This window comes from Echeneis naucrates, chromosome 4, assembly GCF_900963305.1.
Source record: "Echeneis naucrates chromosome 4, fEcheNa1.1, whole genome shotgun sequence".
Taxonomy (NCBI): Eukaryota; Metazoa; Chordata; class Actinopteri; order Carangiformes; family Echeneidae; genus Echeneis; species Echeneis naucrates.
The window spans coordinates 13,603,531-13,617,780 of NC_042514.1; the positions used below are offsets into that span (position 1 = coordinate 13,603,531).

The 14,250-nt window shown below is 40.7% G+C and overlaps 1 protein-coding gene across 2 annotated transcripts; it reads right to left on the reverse strand.

Moving 5' to 3' along the window:
- Positions 1-6,582: 6,582 nt before the first annotated feature.
- Positions 6,583-12,110, reverse strand: LOC115042639 (histamine H3 receptor). 2 transcript variants are annotated; one of them, XM_029501046.1, is made up of 4 exons: positions 11,630-12,110; positions 11,039-11,205; positions 8,805-8,974; positions 6,583-8,708 (listed from the first exon to the last, which is right to left on the reverse strand). In XM_029501046.1, exons 1-4 carry the CDS (start codon positions 11,865-11,867, stop codon positions 8,117-8,119), a joined length of 1,167 nt encoding a protein of 388 aa, XP_029356906.1. In that variant the 5' UTR covers positions 11,868-12,110; the 3' UTR covers positions 6,583-8,116. The 2 variants fall into 2 exon arrangements, with proteins under 2 accessions (XP_029356906.1, XP_029356905.1); XM_029501045.1 differs by having other exon boundaries at positions 6,583-8,974.
- Between the last annotated feature and the right edge of the window lie 2,140 nt (positions 12,111-14,250).

The following is a 14,250-nucleotide window of genomic DNA, read 5'->3' on the forward strand; positions in this document are numbered from 1 at the left end:
TTTTCTCCATTATTCTATCACTGAAATAATGCTATCAACACAGCCCCATTACTCCCTCTGCAAGTCAGAAAATATGTTGACCCTTCCTCTTCCTGTATATAGCCAAGATGATGAATATGATGAGTATACATATAGCTGCTCTTTGTCTTTTAATAATGTACAAATGCAAATGAACAGTAATAGATTGTGATGGTCCATCCTGTCCTCAGATATTTTGGTCAGTGTTGTTTGGATAGCATCACGCACTTGCAAAGATTTGTCAGCTGCACAACCATGATGTGAATCCACCACCAAACTCCAAAAATGCTTGATTTTACTGAGACCTGATGACAGCGGAGGCTATTTGAGTGGAATGAAGTTATTGTCATGTTCAAAGTAGTGTGACATTGTATACTATCCTGCTGGAAGTAGCAATCAGAGGATGGGCCCACTGTGGTGAAAACGGGATGCACCTGGTCAAGTTGTTCAAACGGTGTTCAATTGGTTCTTAGGCAACCCAAGGTGTTCCAAAAAAATATTGCCCCCACCATTACACCACCAGCAGCAGCCTGAAGTGATGCTCTTCTGCACACCTTTATTGTAACAAGTGCCTATTTGATTCTGACCATTCTCTTCTGACCTCTGGCATCAACAAGGGCCAAATTTTCTCTTTTTCAGACCACTGTCTGTAAGCACTAGAAATGGTTGTGAATGAAAATTCCAATAGATGAGCAGTCTGGCACAAAGAAGCCACATTTAAAGTCACTTAAATCCACCTTTTCCTTGTTCAGATTCTTAGTTTGCATTACAGTTGTACTTAATAAAGAGGCAAGTGAGTGTAATTCAAAACCTCCTAAAGTTGAAAATGCCCGTGACCTGACTTTCCAGGAGCATGGATCGGCTAAAATGCCAAATGGCACGTGAGTAAGTCCTGTGTAGGAATGTTTTATTTAAATTAAAATTTAAATTAAAAGAAGACCAAAAAAAATGTTCTGCCACACATTCAGATGTCCCCACAGATGGAGTTCAGAGAAAAAATGCAATATTCTGTAAGAAGGAACACAACACACAGCCTAAGATGAGGTGGGTTTGTTTCTGATAAAGAGACCTCTGGAGTCAAGGAAATTGGGGTTTTGTGTCTTATATTTGTGTTGTGTGTCATACCCTGCTGATGGTGTGTGTGCTCTTTAGCATGAGTGGCTTGTACAGCAGGGACCTCCAAATTCATTTTATAATTCCCACAAAATTACAAGAGGCGAATAACATCATTATTGTTTTTAATAAATAATCTCCATTATTAAAAACACAAGAAACCTAAAGGCAAGAAATTTTACATCTTATCATACAGGCAGTAAGCAGAATTTGGAATAACTAAGATACAGCAGAGAATCCTGGCATTACCTGGTAGAGACCAAAAACAGAGCCCAAAGAGAAAGAGTACTGGACTCAAAACAAATCTCATTGGATGTGTAAATCCATTGCAAATGAGTAATGAGCAGAACGTTCAGGGGCAAGAGAAACAAGCTGCAAACACAAAACTGGATTTAGTGTTAGCAATACGTTAACACACAGTTGGTGATACACACATCCAGCTGGTATGCAGCAATAGTGCCACTCATGTTTGTGTTAAATAAATAAGGTGACTCTTTTAAACTAAATTCTGATCTCCCTGTAATGTCTGAAGAAGTGTGTGTGCTGTGTTCACTAGCCCGTCACTATATACATGCATAGTAAATATAATGTGTATTTCTTTAATTAATTCCATCATATTTAATATGAACATTTATCATTACCATTGGATCGCCTAATTTTTCACAGTCAAAGCTGATATCCTGCACCTCAGCAATCCAAGGACAGAGGCCAGATTTGGGGAAGGTATGCCATCGCATTAAATGGCACCTGAAAATTCATGACATGCTACTTGACACTGGCAGCAAAACGTCGAATGTTTAGTGATTTGCTGAAAATGTTTACCAATCATTTTCCTGTCATGTTGATAATAAAGACTATATTGTAGCATTCCAAAAACATCGTACAAATGACAGTGATAAATTGTTCCAAACAAAGGGAAACACAAAGAACTGTGGAGGACACACACAATTATTATAAAGCATACAAATGCTGTATTTGAGAGGTCTCGTATAACCTACAGTAAAGACATACAAACATAATTGTGTTTTGGGGTTTGGTTTTTTTTGATGCTATCACACAGAAGTGACCTTCAGAGCCTTTCTTGGGAAGCTGATTGAGAAAGATGGAAATCTACACTAAGATGATGTTTGAATGTGAAAACTACATGCATGTTCTCATGGATATCAACCTGAAATGAAACACTCAAAAACATGGGGCTTTTAAAATATTGATTGTGAATAATGGCACAGCAGAGAGCAGCAGATTTTTGGCTCAGGCGGTGTTCAAAAGGAACACTCAAAAGACCCCATCACTCACACCTAGGCAAATCAGTAGCATAGCATAGTGTGATAGGCTACATAAAAAGAAATATTAATTCCTCACACATCAGCATAAATCCCTGTTTGCCAAACCACTGGCTAGCAACTTGATAGGTCTAATAATTTTATTTTCCTCGAATCCGTGGAGTTGGCAGTGCAGTCTAAATTTGGGAACAGCATCTCTGATCGCATTTGGACTCTTACATTTGAGGATCAGCTTGCTTTAGCTCTCAAATAAAAATGATCAAAAATTACTTTTAATGAAGTGCAAAGTCCCAGGAGATGGTAAACTCTAGTGGAAAAACCATCGAGGACCTTGTCGAGCCTAGTTATGTCCCCAGAGGTGGGATTCTCTAGGTACTCTGACGGATACTTTCCTCTGAAGTCTATTCGCCGCTCTTTAACCGTTTTCAAAACATTTAATAGCAGTTTGAATAACTGAACATTTCTTTCTGTTTTGTTTTTCAGTATGATTGGTTTGTAATATCTGCTGTAATTCTTCATATTGATTCTTCAGTTCAAACAATTTATTAAAAAGATTTCATGCCAGGAACTGCTCATACTTCTTGTGCTGTGGTACGGGGGGAGGAGGGGGTCAGAAAAATGGCTCCTGCCATTGACAGTGATTGTCTACTCCAACAAAACGCTTTAAATTAAAGGAAAGGTCATCTTCCTGGAAATGTTTAAATCATATCTTCAAGACAGAGAGGGCACGAATACCTGACATTTTGCGACGCCATAATTCTGAGATTTGTTCATTTAGTAAACAGCCTTATCAAGAGAAGCCTGAGGGCAGCAGACACCAACTGATCTCGGATCGGTCCTGCTGAGGTGGAGGTGGATCCCCTGGATGGGGCCACGAGTGGGAGGATGATGTCAATGCTCTCCTCCATAACGGATGGCTCCTGGTGGAAATGGTGTTTTGGTTCAGCCAGTGTTCTTTCAGTTTACCTTTGCACGTCACACTTAGTGTTTTTTTATTTTGTACTTTTGCCTTCAGTGTGACTCTGAGGTGAAGATCTGTTTTGCTTTGCTTTGTTTTGGCTATATTTTTATTTGTACATTCTTCTAGCTCTATGGCCTATTCATTATTATTTTTCTTTTATGGTATTTTTTGGTTCTTACATATTCACCTCCTCTTTACTGAGTGTTTGGCAACAAATAAAATTCACTCTGGTTTAAGCTGTTTGGTGAATGGCAAATTGCACAGTAATTCACATTCGATTTAAACCAGTCACTTAAATCATAAAAGAGGTGACGTTTAAATGGAGACTGGTGGGTTTCCTGAAAACAGCTGTTAGTCTGTGCCAAAAATGACTACAGCAGGATGAAGTAGTACACAGGGCCAAAATTCACAGTAAATGTCCTTCAAAGCAAGCAGGAGATGCAGCGTGGTTTTTGTTTTGAGATAAAAACGTAAAAAGGGAGCATAAATCGTTATCTTCTGCCAGTGGTCATACAAAAAAGTAAAAGTAGTTCCTGTGTGCATCAGTGTCGTAGGAAAGATAAGTGGGTGTTTGTTGTTGGTGCCATTCCACAGCCTTTCACTGACACCCCTTCACCAACAGCAGAGCACAACACAGCCTGTGTCATAAGACATGAAACATTTTCTCTCAAAGCCCTGAGCTACAATTTCACTGCTGTTAGTTCAAGATAGGCCAGAAGAAGAATGTGGTTTTTCTGTGGTTTGTGGGTCTTCCATGACTATTCAACAAAGTGAAGATAGACTAATAAATGTACTAATTTAAATGAAAATGGTGATCTTTTCCAAATCACGACTGAGTACAGAAGACTGGATGCAACAGCTGTTATCACTTTAACTACTATTGAACATGCAAACACAGATTTTTAGGTCAGATTAGTCGTGATGCTGACGAAGTTCGAAAGATTTTCTCCGCATGTTCTCCAACAATCATCGCTTCAAAAACAATGACGATCCAGATGTCTGTGTTTTCACAGTCAAGGTTTCAAGCGTCTCATCAGGGTTTTATATCACCGAGTTCACCGCTTATTTCATCCAGTGACAATAATATGATTTGTATTTCAGAGCAATCCAAATATGAACCACTTGCATTTATTTATTTGAAAGGCTGAGGATATTTGGTTCTCTCCAATGGTGCACAAAACCTGGGTACTTACTCAGGTCTTTTTTTTTTTTTTTTTATTAACTTGCAAATCCATCTCTATACATGTCTCCCAAACCACAAGATATTCATCTCACATCAGCTGACATTTTAAGAAATAAGAAATGCCTCCAAATAGACTTTATTGCCGCTTCCTCCATGCTTTGTATGCTTCTATTCTAATGAATATATGCTGAGATGTCTGAATGTCTTTGGTGCCTTTTGGATGTGTAGGAGAGGCACTTTATTTTTTCAGCTGTGACAGAGACCTGGACATCTAAATCTTTATCATGAAAGGGGATCAGTGGAGGAACAGTAACTGAGAAATCAATTCATTCCCAAGAGCTCTTAGAGACAAAAAAGAGCGCTAAAACAAAGTCCATATTTTCGTCTGGATGGTGTTAATAAACTAAAAGAAAAGTTAAAACAAAGCCCACTTTAAGCAGAGATGGAAAATCCGCTGGTGGGAGCCCTGCCAAATTTTAAGCTGTTGTTCACAGAAACTGCAAAATTCATGGAAAGGTACTGATCTTCTGCGTTAAAAATAGCACACTGCTGAATGTTTGAACTTGTCATCCAAACAACTTACCCATTGTATTGCTGCCTCTGTACAGTGTCCAATATTATACATGGATGTTAAGTCACGATTAATATCTGGACTTGCAGAATTTAAAGCTATATCCATCCTGTTGCAATGATTTTTCTCAGCACGGTGAATTGGTTCCTGGACTGTGTGTCCTCGGGGTTAAGCAGTCTCTGAGGGTTTGTGTTTAACTATGATGTCCCACTTTACTCCCACAGCACAGAGCAACAGTCTTGTCTCCTGGCAGTCCCAAACCCCAGAGGATGTTTTTCCGGACTTATTTTGATTCTATTCATTTGTGCTGGAAATATTTACCAAAGGTCATCAGATAATAAAACTTTGACAGTATTTTTCTTCAACTACTTATTCACTCCTACTTTGTAAGAGCTGATATTTTTAGCTTCTTTTTTTTTTAAAGCAGCAACAACATCCTGAAATTTTCATTTTCTCCCATTCCAATAGAAAGCAATTTGTGAGCTATGTTTCATAATAAGACAACAACTGAGTACGACGCTCACAGCTAAAATTTTCATCTCTGCCCACTCATCTCACTCATCTCACTCGAACCTGCAAATCAGAACCAGAAACACTTTTAATCCCTGGAGGGAAAATCTGCAGTTTGATAGTTTATCCTCTGATTGTTAAGGGCTGTGATGGTCATGGGAATGGATGTCAGCCAGAGGCAGAACACACAGAGCTGTCCTTGGATATTTTGGTAAATGAGCTTAGATGTATTTGTTGTTTTTTTGGGTTTTTTTTTTGTTTTTTTTTTGCAGTGAGTTAGATGAAACGAATCATCACACGCGCTCCAGGAGACTTCAAAATGTGCGGGGGCTAGGAATCAAACCTTCCAACTAGTGGATAACTCAGTTCACAGCCTTAGTTGACATACAGCAGCCCCCTGTTAACTTAGCATTAATACTGGAAACGGAGAAGCAGCTGTCGCTGCTCCGTCCGTTCATGGTGGTGCAACACTAGCTGGAGTTTCTTTGAATTTGTGCATTCAATTTGTACATTCTGGCTTCATTTGAAGGTGTTTTGTTTTTGTTGTTGTTGTTGTTGATAACATTATGAGATACTTAATAGTCTCTGGATAAGCACAAATTTCTGCTCGACTTTTAATATATTCCCTTCTTACCATTTGCTCCTTTTGGTGTCACGACACACCTGAAATTTAAAACATTATAGGAGCTTTGCAGATTTTGTAATGTTCCAATTGAGCCAGTCTGTTTGCTAAGCTCCGTCAAAGTTGCAGCATCTTATTCTTGAACCTTTTTTTAGCAAACAGATATTTTACCATCTAACATTCTGTAAGAAATCAAGTAAGTGCAAATACAAGTCAAATACCAAAATTGACCAATAATGTATGCAAGACATCTTATTAGTCATTCTTCTTTTTATTGTATTTTTGTTGGCTGCTTACACTAAAACACATCCACAGCCACGATACAGAGTCTTTCAATAAATACTGCACTTAAAGAACACAGCCATCTTGGCACAGATATTAAGGTAGAAAACATTTTGCTCTCATTTAAAATCTTGCATTTTGATTATGAAGAAGAATACTGTTGTTGAAATTAAGCGTTGATTTAGTGGTGGCAATGAACTGCTGGCTGTGTTCAGTCAACCAATGCCAGTTTTTGAGGTTTTTTGAGTTTTTTTGTTGGTTTGTTTGTTTGTTTGTTTTTCAAGTGCTCTGAAGTTTAGTGACTGAACATTTGTCATTGTGTGACGTCTCACCGTTGTCACACAATGAAATATTTGCAAATTATGTTTCTGAAAATATGAGCAAAGGACCTCTTCTAAAAAACAGAACAAAGAAACAGCAATGGATTGAAAACTCTATTGATGTAGCATTTACTCAAAAGTATTTTGCACTGAAGTTTTACTTTTTGTGTCCCTTACTTGAAAATTACCTAAGATAAAAATGAATAGATATTTCTTACCTTTTGCATTTTTTGGTGTTTTAAAAGGCAGAAAAAAGAAGAAATTAACAATGAAATGATTATTAAACGTTATAAAACCATGAAACACATAACATGAGCATAATTTGATCTAAATATAAGTGGAGCAACTCAGGCAGACCTATGTTAAATCTATCTTGGTGTGCTGCAGTTCTCATAGAATATCTTAGACCAATACTTCCTGGCTCATGGGATGTAGCCACAAAGATAGGGCATGTAGGCTGACATACATTTCGTCATCAAATGTGCAAATCTGGATTGTTATGCAAATAGTTTGTCAGCCCACGATTTGGAATTTCTTCATGGCACTAATAATTTTGAGATTTCCAAATGAGCCATGAGTTGGATTCTATCAGTCAGGCTGTGTAAAGCATCATGTTATGTCCCTCAGCACATAGAGAACTCAGTGGTCAGAAAGCCCAAACCCCATTACCACTTCCTGTCTGAAAGGAAGTTTCAAATTTTCTCTGATGCTGTACATTTGACGAAATCTGACACTAAAAGGCATCAACTTCTGTTTGTCTCACTTTTTCTGATTACATTCAGGAATACATTGTGCTATCATACTGGGTGTATCATACTGGCACGGTGGAGTGGTGGCTAGGACTGTTGGCTCACAGCAGGAAAGTTCTGGGTTTATTTCCTGGGCCTTAGTTAGAAGCTAGCATCTTCTTCCTATTCATTGTGTGGCACCATCAGAACTTCACAAAATTACAAATGTTCTCCTGGTGCCTGCGTGGGTTTTCCCAACAGTCCAGACAGGTTAGGTTAAGAAACACCCTTTCAAAGTGATGCCCACGGTTAATGTGCATCACTTTGAACGGGTGTTTCTCTGTATGTCAACCTGGCCGTAGACCAGAGACCTGCTGAGGGTAGACCCCACTATTGCACAATGTCAGCACCCCGATGACCCTGCTGGATCAGCAGTATGGATGATAAAGGATGGAAGAACAGTAAATGGATTTTTAGTGTTCGGCCTACTGCATTTATAAGGCATGTCAGTGCAACAGAGTGCATCTAACAAGACTGAGCCTCAATTTGAGGCTGTACTGATGGTCTCTTAGGACACAGAATCTTTGAGAAGGCCCTTCGAAAGCTGCTGTGGCACAGGGGGTATAGGAACGGGTTGATGGCAGAGTTCAGCCACAGGAGCCAAAATGTGATCTCGTACCAAGGGTCTGGCACACATTCGCCGCTGCACGCAGCGCGGATAATCATTAGTAGAGTGTAAGGTGCCCAGCAAATCCCAAAAATGCAGACCATAATGGCCAAAGATTTGGCAATCTTTTTGTCTCGGGAAAGGCGCAGTGCATGTGTCGTACGGCGAGGCGCCATGCAGGAAGCTGTATGCTGAAACAGTCTAGAGTGGTTTTTTTCAGGCAAGAACTTCTCCCTCTGTATGAATATCTGTGTGGCATTTTGGCTCCCGATGGAGGACGGGGACAGAACGTCATCGTCCTCGATAACAGGAGAGATAGCAGTGGGCTCACTGGACGACACCTTCCGTGTTTTGATAAAAAGCACTGACCAGACTCCTCCGTCTCTGTTCCACCTGCTGCTCCTCTGAGTCTTGGTGTCCTCCTCTGCATAGGTTCCGCTGCTCTTGTTCCTTTGGTGGATATTCAAGTAAATGCTGAGGTTGAAGAAGGCCACCGACACAAACGGTGTAAAGAACTCAAAAGTGGAGGCGCTTAGCAGGAAATACCAGGTGAAGTAAAACTCTGCGTAGCACTCGTGGGCCGGGATGATACTCTGGCCAACAATTGCCTCCCAGAAGATGATGGCGGGGCCATAGAGGAGGAAGGCCAACACCCATACCAACACCATCTTGAATACAGCCTGGTGCGTCCTGTTTCTCTGTGCTCTGTATTTAACCTGTACCAAAAGAGAGGCAGAAGAACGGCTCACAGTGACGCACATTGAACGTCAAACTCCGCTGCTTAATAACACCAAGCGTCAGCTACAGTTTCTCAAACACAATAATAGCAGGCCATGAGGTGCACTTGCCTCTGCTCTGAGTGTGTTGTTGCATATTGTACTAACTCAGCCATGTTCTGGGTTTAAGCCCCGAGTCGCGAGCCTCCCTGTGTGGAGGCATGTGAGCGGTAATGGTGGTTTGTTTTTGTACCTCTGTGTTGGATAGGTGGCCACTGGCTCCAGCCCCTGTAAAGCTGCATGAGCAAGTGGTGTAAATAACAAATGGATATATACAGTATTTATCATAAAGGAGTAGACAATATTTGAAAATGAGGACGTCTATTGATTTCTCTGTAAATATGAAAACAATTTGCTTTTTGATTTTTTACAAAAGAGTTTTATTTCAAGATTTATTTTATTAATAAAAAGGCGTGGCCACCTAACATCTTTAGGATAGGAAAAAACAACAACAACAACATTCTGTTCAAATGGCATGCAAAAATGATTACATCCTACACCCAATTCAGCTTAACCTAAAACTGTGTTGGCCTTCTTGGTTTTTTAAGAACAGCACCAGCTTTTCTAGAATTTAAATGATCAAGTGGGCGACAATGTCTCATCTACTGTATCTCTTTCAATTCTTGGAGAATGAATTTTGCATCTGAAGAATAAAGCTGAAGTTGTCTTTCCAGTCCTCCCCACAAGTATTTACTTCATAAAGTATAATGAATTTAAAATATTAATTCTAAAAGGTGGTGGGTGTTTTTCTGCAAAAGTGGTTGGGATGTACTAATTTGTGATGTGCCATATGCGTGTGTTAAGGACAAAAGCCAAATTAAGTGTGAAAGTGATATATGGTTCCTCCAAATCCAGTCATCCCTCTTAATCACCCATCACTTATTCTCCTCTCCCCTGCTTCATTTTTATTTCATCTTTTCTCATTCTGACCCCTGTCATTTAGCACGGCTTCTCTTTTAACCAGTCTCATTTTGCTTGTTGGAGGTTTTCCCATCTTTTCTTTGTTTAACACTATTAAATGTCTGCCTGTGTTTACAACAGCAGGTTATATCAGTGGCAATCACAATGTGATTATGGCTAAAGAAGAAATCCACTTTCTGACTCATTCAGGTACTAAATGAGTCAGAAAGCGTATTTACTACAGAGTAAATTACAAAGGAAAAGCATTTCCATCTTTTATCGTAAAACAGAGAGCCTGTAAAAATGACTTTCTGATAAACAAGATTTTCTAACAATATTGAATTTAAACAAATCGATTAAAAGAAAACAAATGAGACGCGACTGCAAAACTCTGATAAAAAAATAAAGAAGACGGAGACGATAAAATGTATCCATGCCATATGTGACATGTATACATATTGGCAGCATCCATGGAACACAGATGGCAAAAACAGTCTGGTATGATGGAGGGTGTTCACTTTGCCACCAGTTTAGCTGGTCTTACAGTGGCCCCTGTCACCATAGCAACCTTAACTCATCCATTAGCAGCTGGACTGAGCTGAAACACAATACTTACATTTAAATGTGTAATCCTCAGGCTGCCTCATGGGGTTGTTTGCTGTCATTACTAGTGTACCGTGAATCTTGAGAAAAATACTGTCTCCCTCAGCTACATTTGAAGAGGGGCTGCTGGGATGCAAAGGCCGGGAGGCTGGGAAAGCATGTGGCCCCCTGAATTTGGACCCATCTGTAGTGGATGTATGCTTCGAGTTTGGACTGTTAAATTAAACAGCAGACAGTGAATGGTACCCTGCATCGTGAACATTTTCAGATTTTCAGACACAGCTTGCGTGGCAACTCCCTGAGTAAAATTCAAGTGTCAAAACGGTGAGTGGCCATTTAAATAAACTATAATCTTCTGACAGTGAAAAGAAATAAAGCAGTGAATGGCTTCCCTCTGCAGAGCAAATTGACCCTGAAAGCGAGACCTTTAAGAATCCACTGATTATCAATGAGCAGTGTGTGTGTTTTTTTGTGGATGCGGGTCTACCAACATGTACTTACAGCCCTTGTGACTGACAGGAAGCGGTCGTAACTAATGAGGACGATGTTGAAAACTGAGGCGGTGCAGAGCAGGTAATCCATGACCAGCCACACCTTGCAGAGACCCTTACCCAGCATCCACCGGCCCGTCAGGTTGTACGGGATGTACACAGGGATGCAGAAAGCACCTGAATCAGATGGACAAATCACACACACTTCAGCGCCCAAATGTCCAATCCCATCACAAATACAATACATGAACTCTCCGTACAGTCTGAATGACACAACTATTAGATGTGGCAAAAGAAAAAGACCCGATCACTGCAATATTAACACAAACCCTCTGCGCAGAGTGAAAGACGTAAGAAACAAAAGCCTCCTGCTGCGGTTGTCTGTCTTATCTAAGCGGGGGATCGAGCCTGTCAGAAGTGAAAGAGGGATTCTGCAGAGGAGCACAATAACGAATCACAAAGGAGGATAAGGTGGCCCGAACAATGTAGACGGGGAATAATGACACTGCAGGGAAATGACAGAAAGTGGGGCTTCATTCTGACTGAAGGGAGCAGGAGGCCAATTTGAGAGACACAGGAGACAAAAGACGCATCAGCTCACCCACGAGAAAATCAGATATAGCGAGGTTGAGGAAGAAGAAGTTGTTCTGGTTCCTCAGGGTTTTATCCACAATGAAAGCCATGATGACCAGCGCGTTTCCCGCCACCACCACGACCACCAGAGTCACCATCAGCACGGACAGGATCACCAGCAGGTAACCCGGGAGGACGGTCCCAGCCTCGGACACGGCGGGAGTCAAGTTTCCGCTGGAGTTGAACTCCCCGTTGTGAGCGCCCATAGTTTGAAGTGCGGAGCGGCTTTCATCGCACGCGCAGGAACACGCACCAAGTGCCGGCTGCACGTCCAGACCGCCCGATGCGCTTCACCTGGGGGTCCTGCAGGACGGGGCGCCCGGGACTCAGCGGAGACACTTTCCCCACATTTCCCATTGTTTTTTTCTTATTTTGAGTCTGTGATGCGGAGAGACAATAGCTCATACAGGTCAGGACCTTTTTTTTTTTTAATAATGACTAATCAGTGTGTTCCCTTTGGATGCCCTCCGGGTCCGTCGGGGACCCTCCAGCACTGACTGCTGGATGTGCGGACCCGACCGGCTCACAGCGGATTTTGTTCTTCGTCAAGTTTTACAGAGTGCATACAAGGAGCTTTATATCCGGCCATATTTTCAAAATAAGCCCAAGTGGCTTTCGAAAAGCGATTTGCTTTTTGAAACGGCCTGTTCATTCAAGAAGGCATTTGCGCGTTCAAATGTGTTCAGTTACAGACGCAAACAGAAAATGTAACAGTACGTTACGTTGAGCTCACCCACTAAAAATGTTGTGAGAGTAGCTACAGAGTCTGATCGACTTCCGGTCTTAATCAGACACTCATCAAGGTTTCTGTAGCAGCAGGCTACTTTAAAGTAGTTTTTCTTTTACGTGTCTGACAAGTACCACCACCTGAATACCCACAGAAAGGTCACAGGTTCAAAAACACTTACTGACGTGACAGCTATACTATCACAAACCTAACCCACACCCGACAAGCCAGAAGTACAAGAGGAGGGGAAAAATACAAAAGTATCTACAATAATAACCAATAACTGCTGATTATGGATAGATAACAATAGACACACACACACACACACACACACACACACACACTCACAGATACAGATGCACAGAGAGGTTTAGTTTCTCTAGCAGACAAAGCAACAGTAGCAATAGCTGATAGAGCTCAGAGGCCCAGTTCAGACAGTGAACCACCACAGCACTGTGATGTGCATAACACATGGAATTTAGGACAGCAAATTAGAATTGAACGGATTAAAAACAAACTCACACATATAGCCAGTACCGATGAATGGAAACCTGGGGATGCGTCACGAGGGATGACGCTTACTGACTGTCAAAAACAGTCAGAGACCCAACAGATTGACATTTTAGATGCAACTGAACATTGTGCATGAAAACAGCAGACTGTAATGAGCCATCCTTCTTCATAACCAAGGCCATGCTGTGCACACACAACCATTATCAACCTGGCCCTGAGGCGACACATTGTACAGAGCTGGCAATACAGCCACACCAAACCAAACCCTGACACCAGCGCAGGAAGCAAGCCACTGGAAGAGGTGGTGGACTCGTATCCCAAACACCTGGTACTCCCCTCAATGCATCACTGCACCACCCAGTGATCTGGTTCAGGATGGAACTGAGGAATTGTTCCCCACCCAGCGGCGCTGAAGGAGAGGCTGCTGTTCAACACTGGGAACAAGCAGTGCCATCCTGCCACGAAGGTATGATCTGCAGACATTCATACTGAGCACGGATTCAGGGTTAGGCCCATATTCCTGATTAGGACACAAAATGAAGAGCAGGAGGGATTTACTTCTTCCTTTGTATTTTATTGTTATTTATCATTAACTTTAAGAGTAAGGTTGACCAAGAAAGGCATCAAAACCTCTCATTGAGGTCAGTTTCATTTCAGAGAAGCTGCATCTAATAAAGAGTCTATCAGCCTCTTGAGCCTGATGATTTCACCCACTAAGTGTTTTGATGATGAAAGAAACTTAAAAATCAAGACAGCAAAAAATAAAAAAATAAATCTGATATAATCTGAATATAAACATATAAAATAAAGAGTAGAAGAAGAAAAAGAATTTAAAAAATTTACATTTTAAAAGAATTAACAAATCCTACAAAAAAGTACTATTTCATAATTTCTGGTAGAACTCAAATGGGTTTGTTTGTTTTTTTTTTTTAAACTACATCTTTATATTACGTTGCTTTCCCTGTCGACAGTTTATTAATTTAATTCATTAATTTAATAAATCCATGAGTTAAATCACATACTGCCAACTGTTTTATTTGCAAAGTGTTGCTGGGAATGGCCTTCTATTAGTGCTTTTCTGCTAATAATTTCAAGTTCTCACAAGGTTTGTTACATCACAACCAACAGTGACAACAACTGTTTGGATGTGAATTTAACTGTATGAGAATTAAAAATATGACTAATTGACGAGATGATAGGTTCAGTGTGTTGACACCTTGCTAAGGAGAAACAGCTCTCTACTGAATGAAGGAGCCGTTATCAACAGCTGAAATGAGCAGGCGGCATTGTACTCAGATATGACTTTCAGAAATAGTTTGTTATCATTTAAAAGAAATGCACAGCTTGGA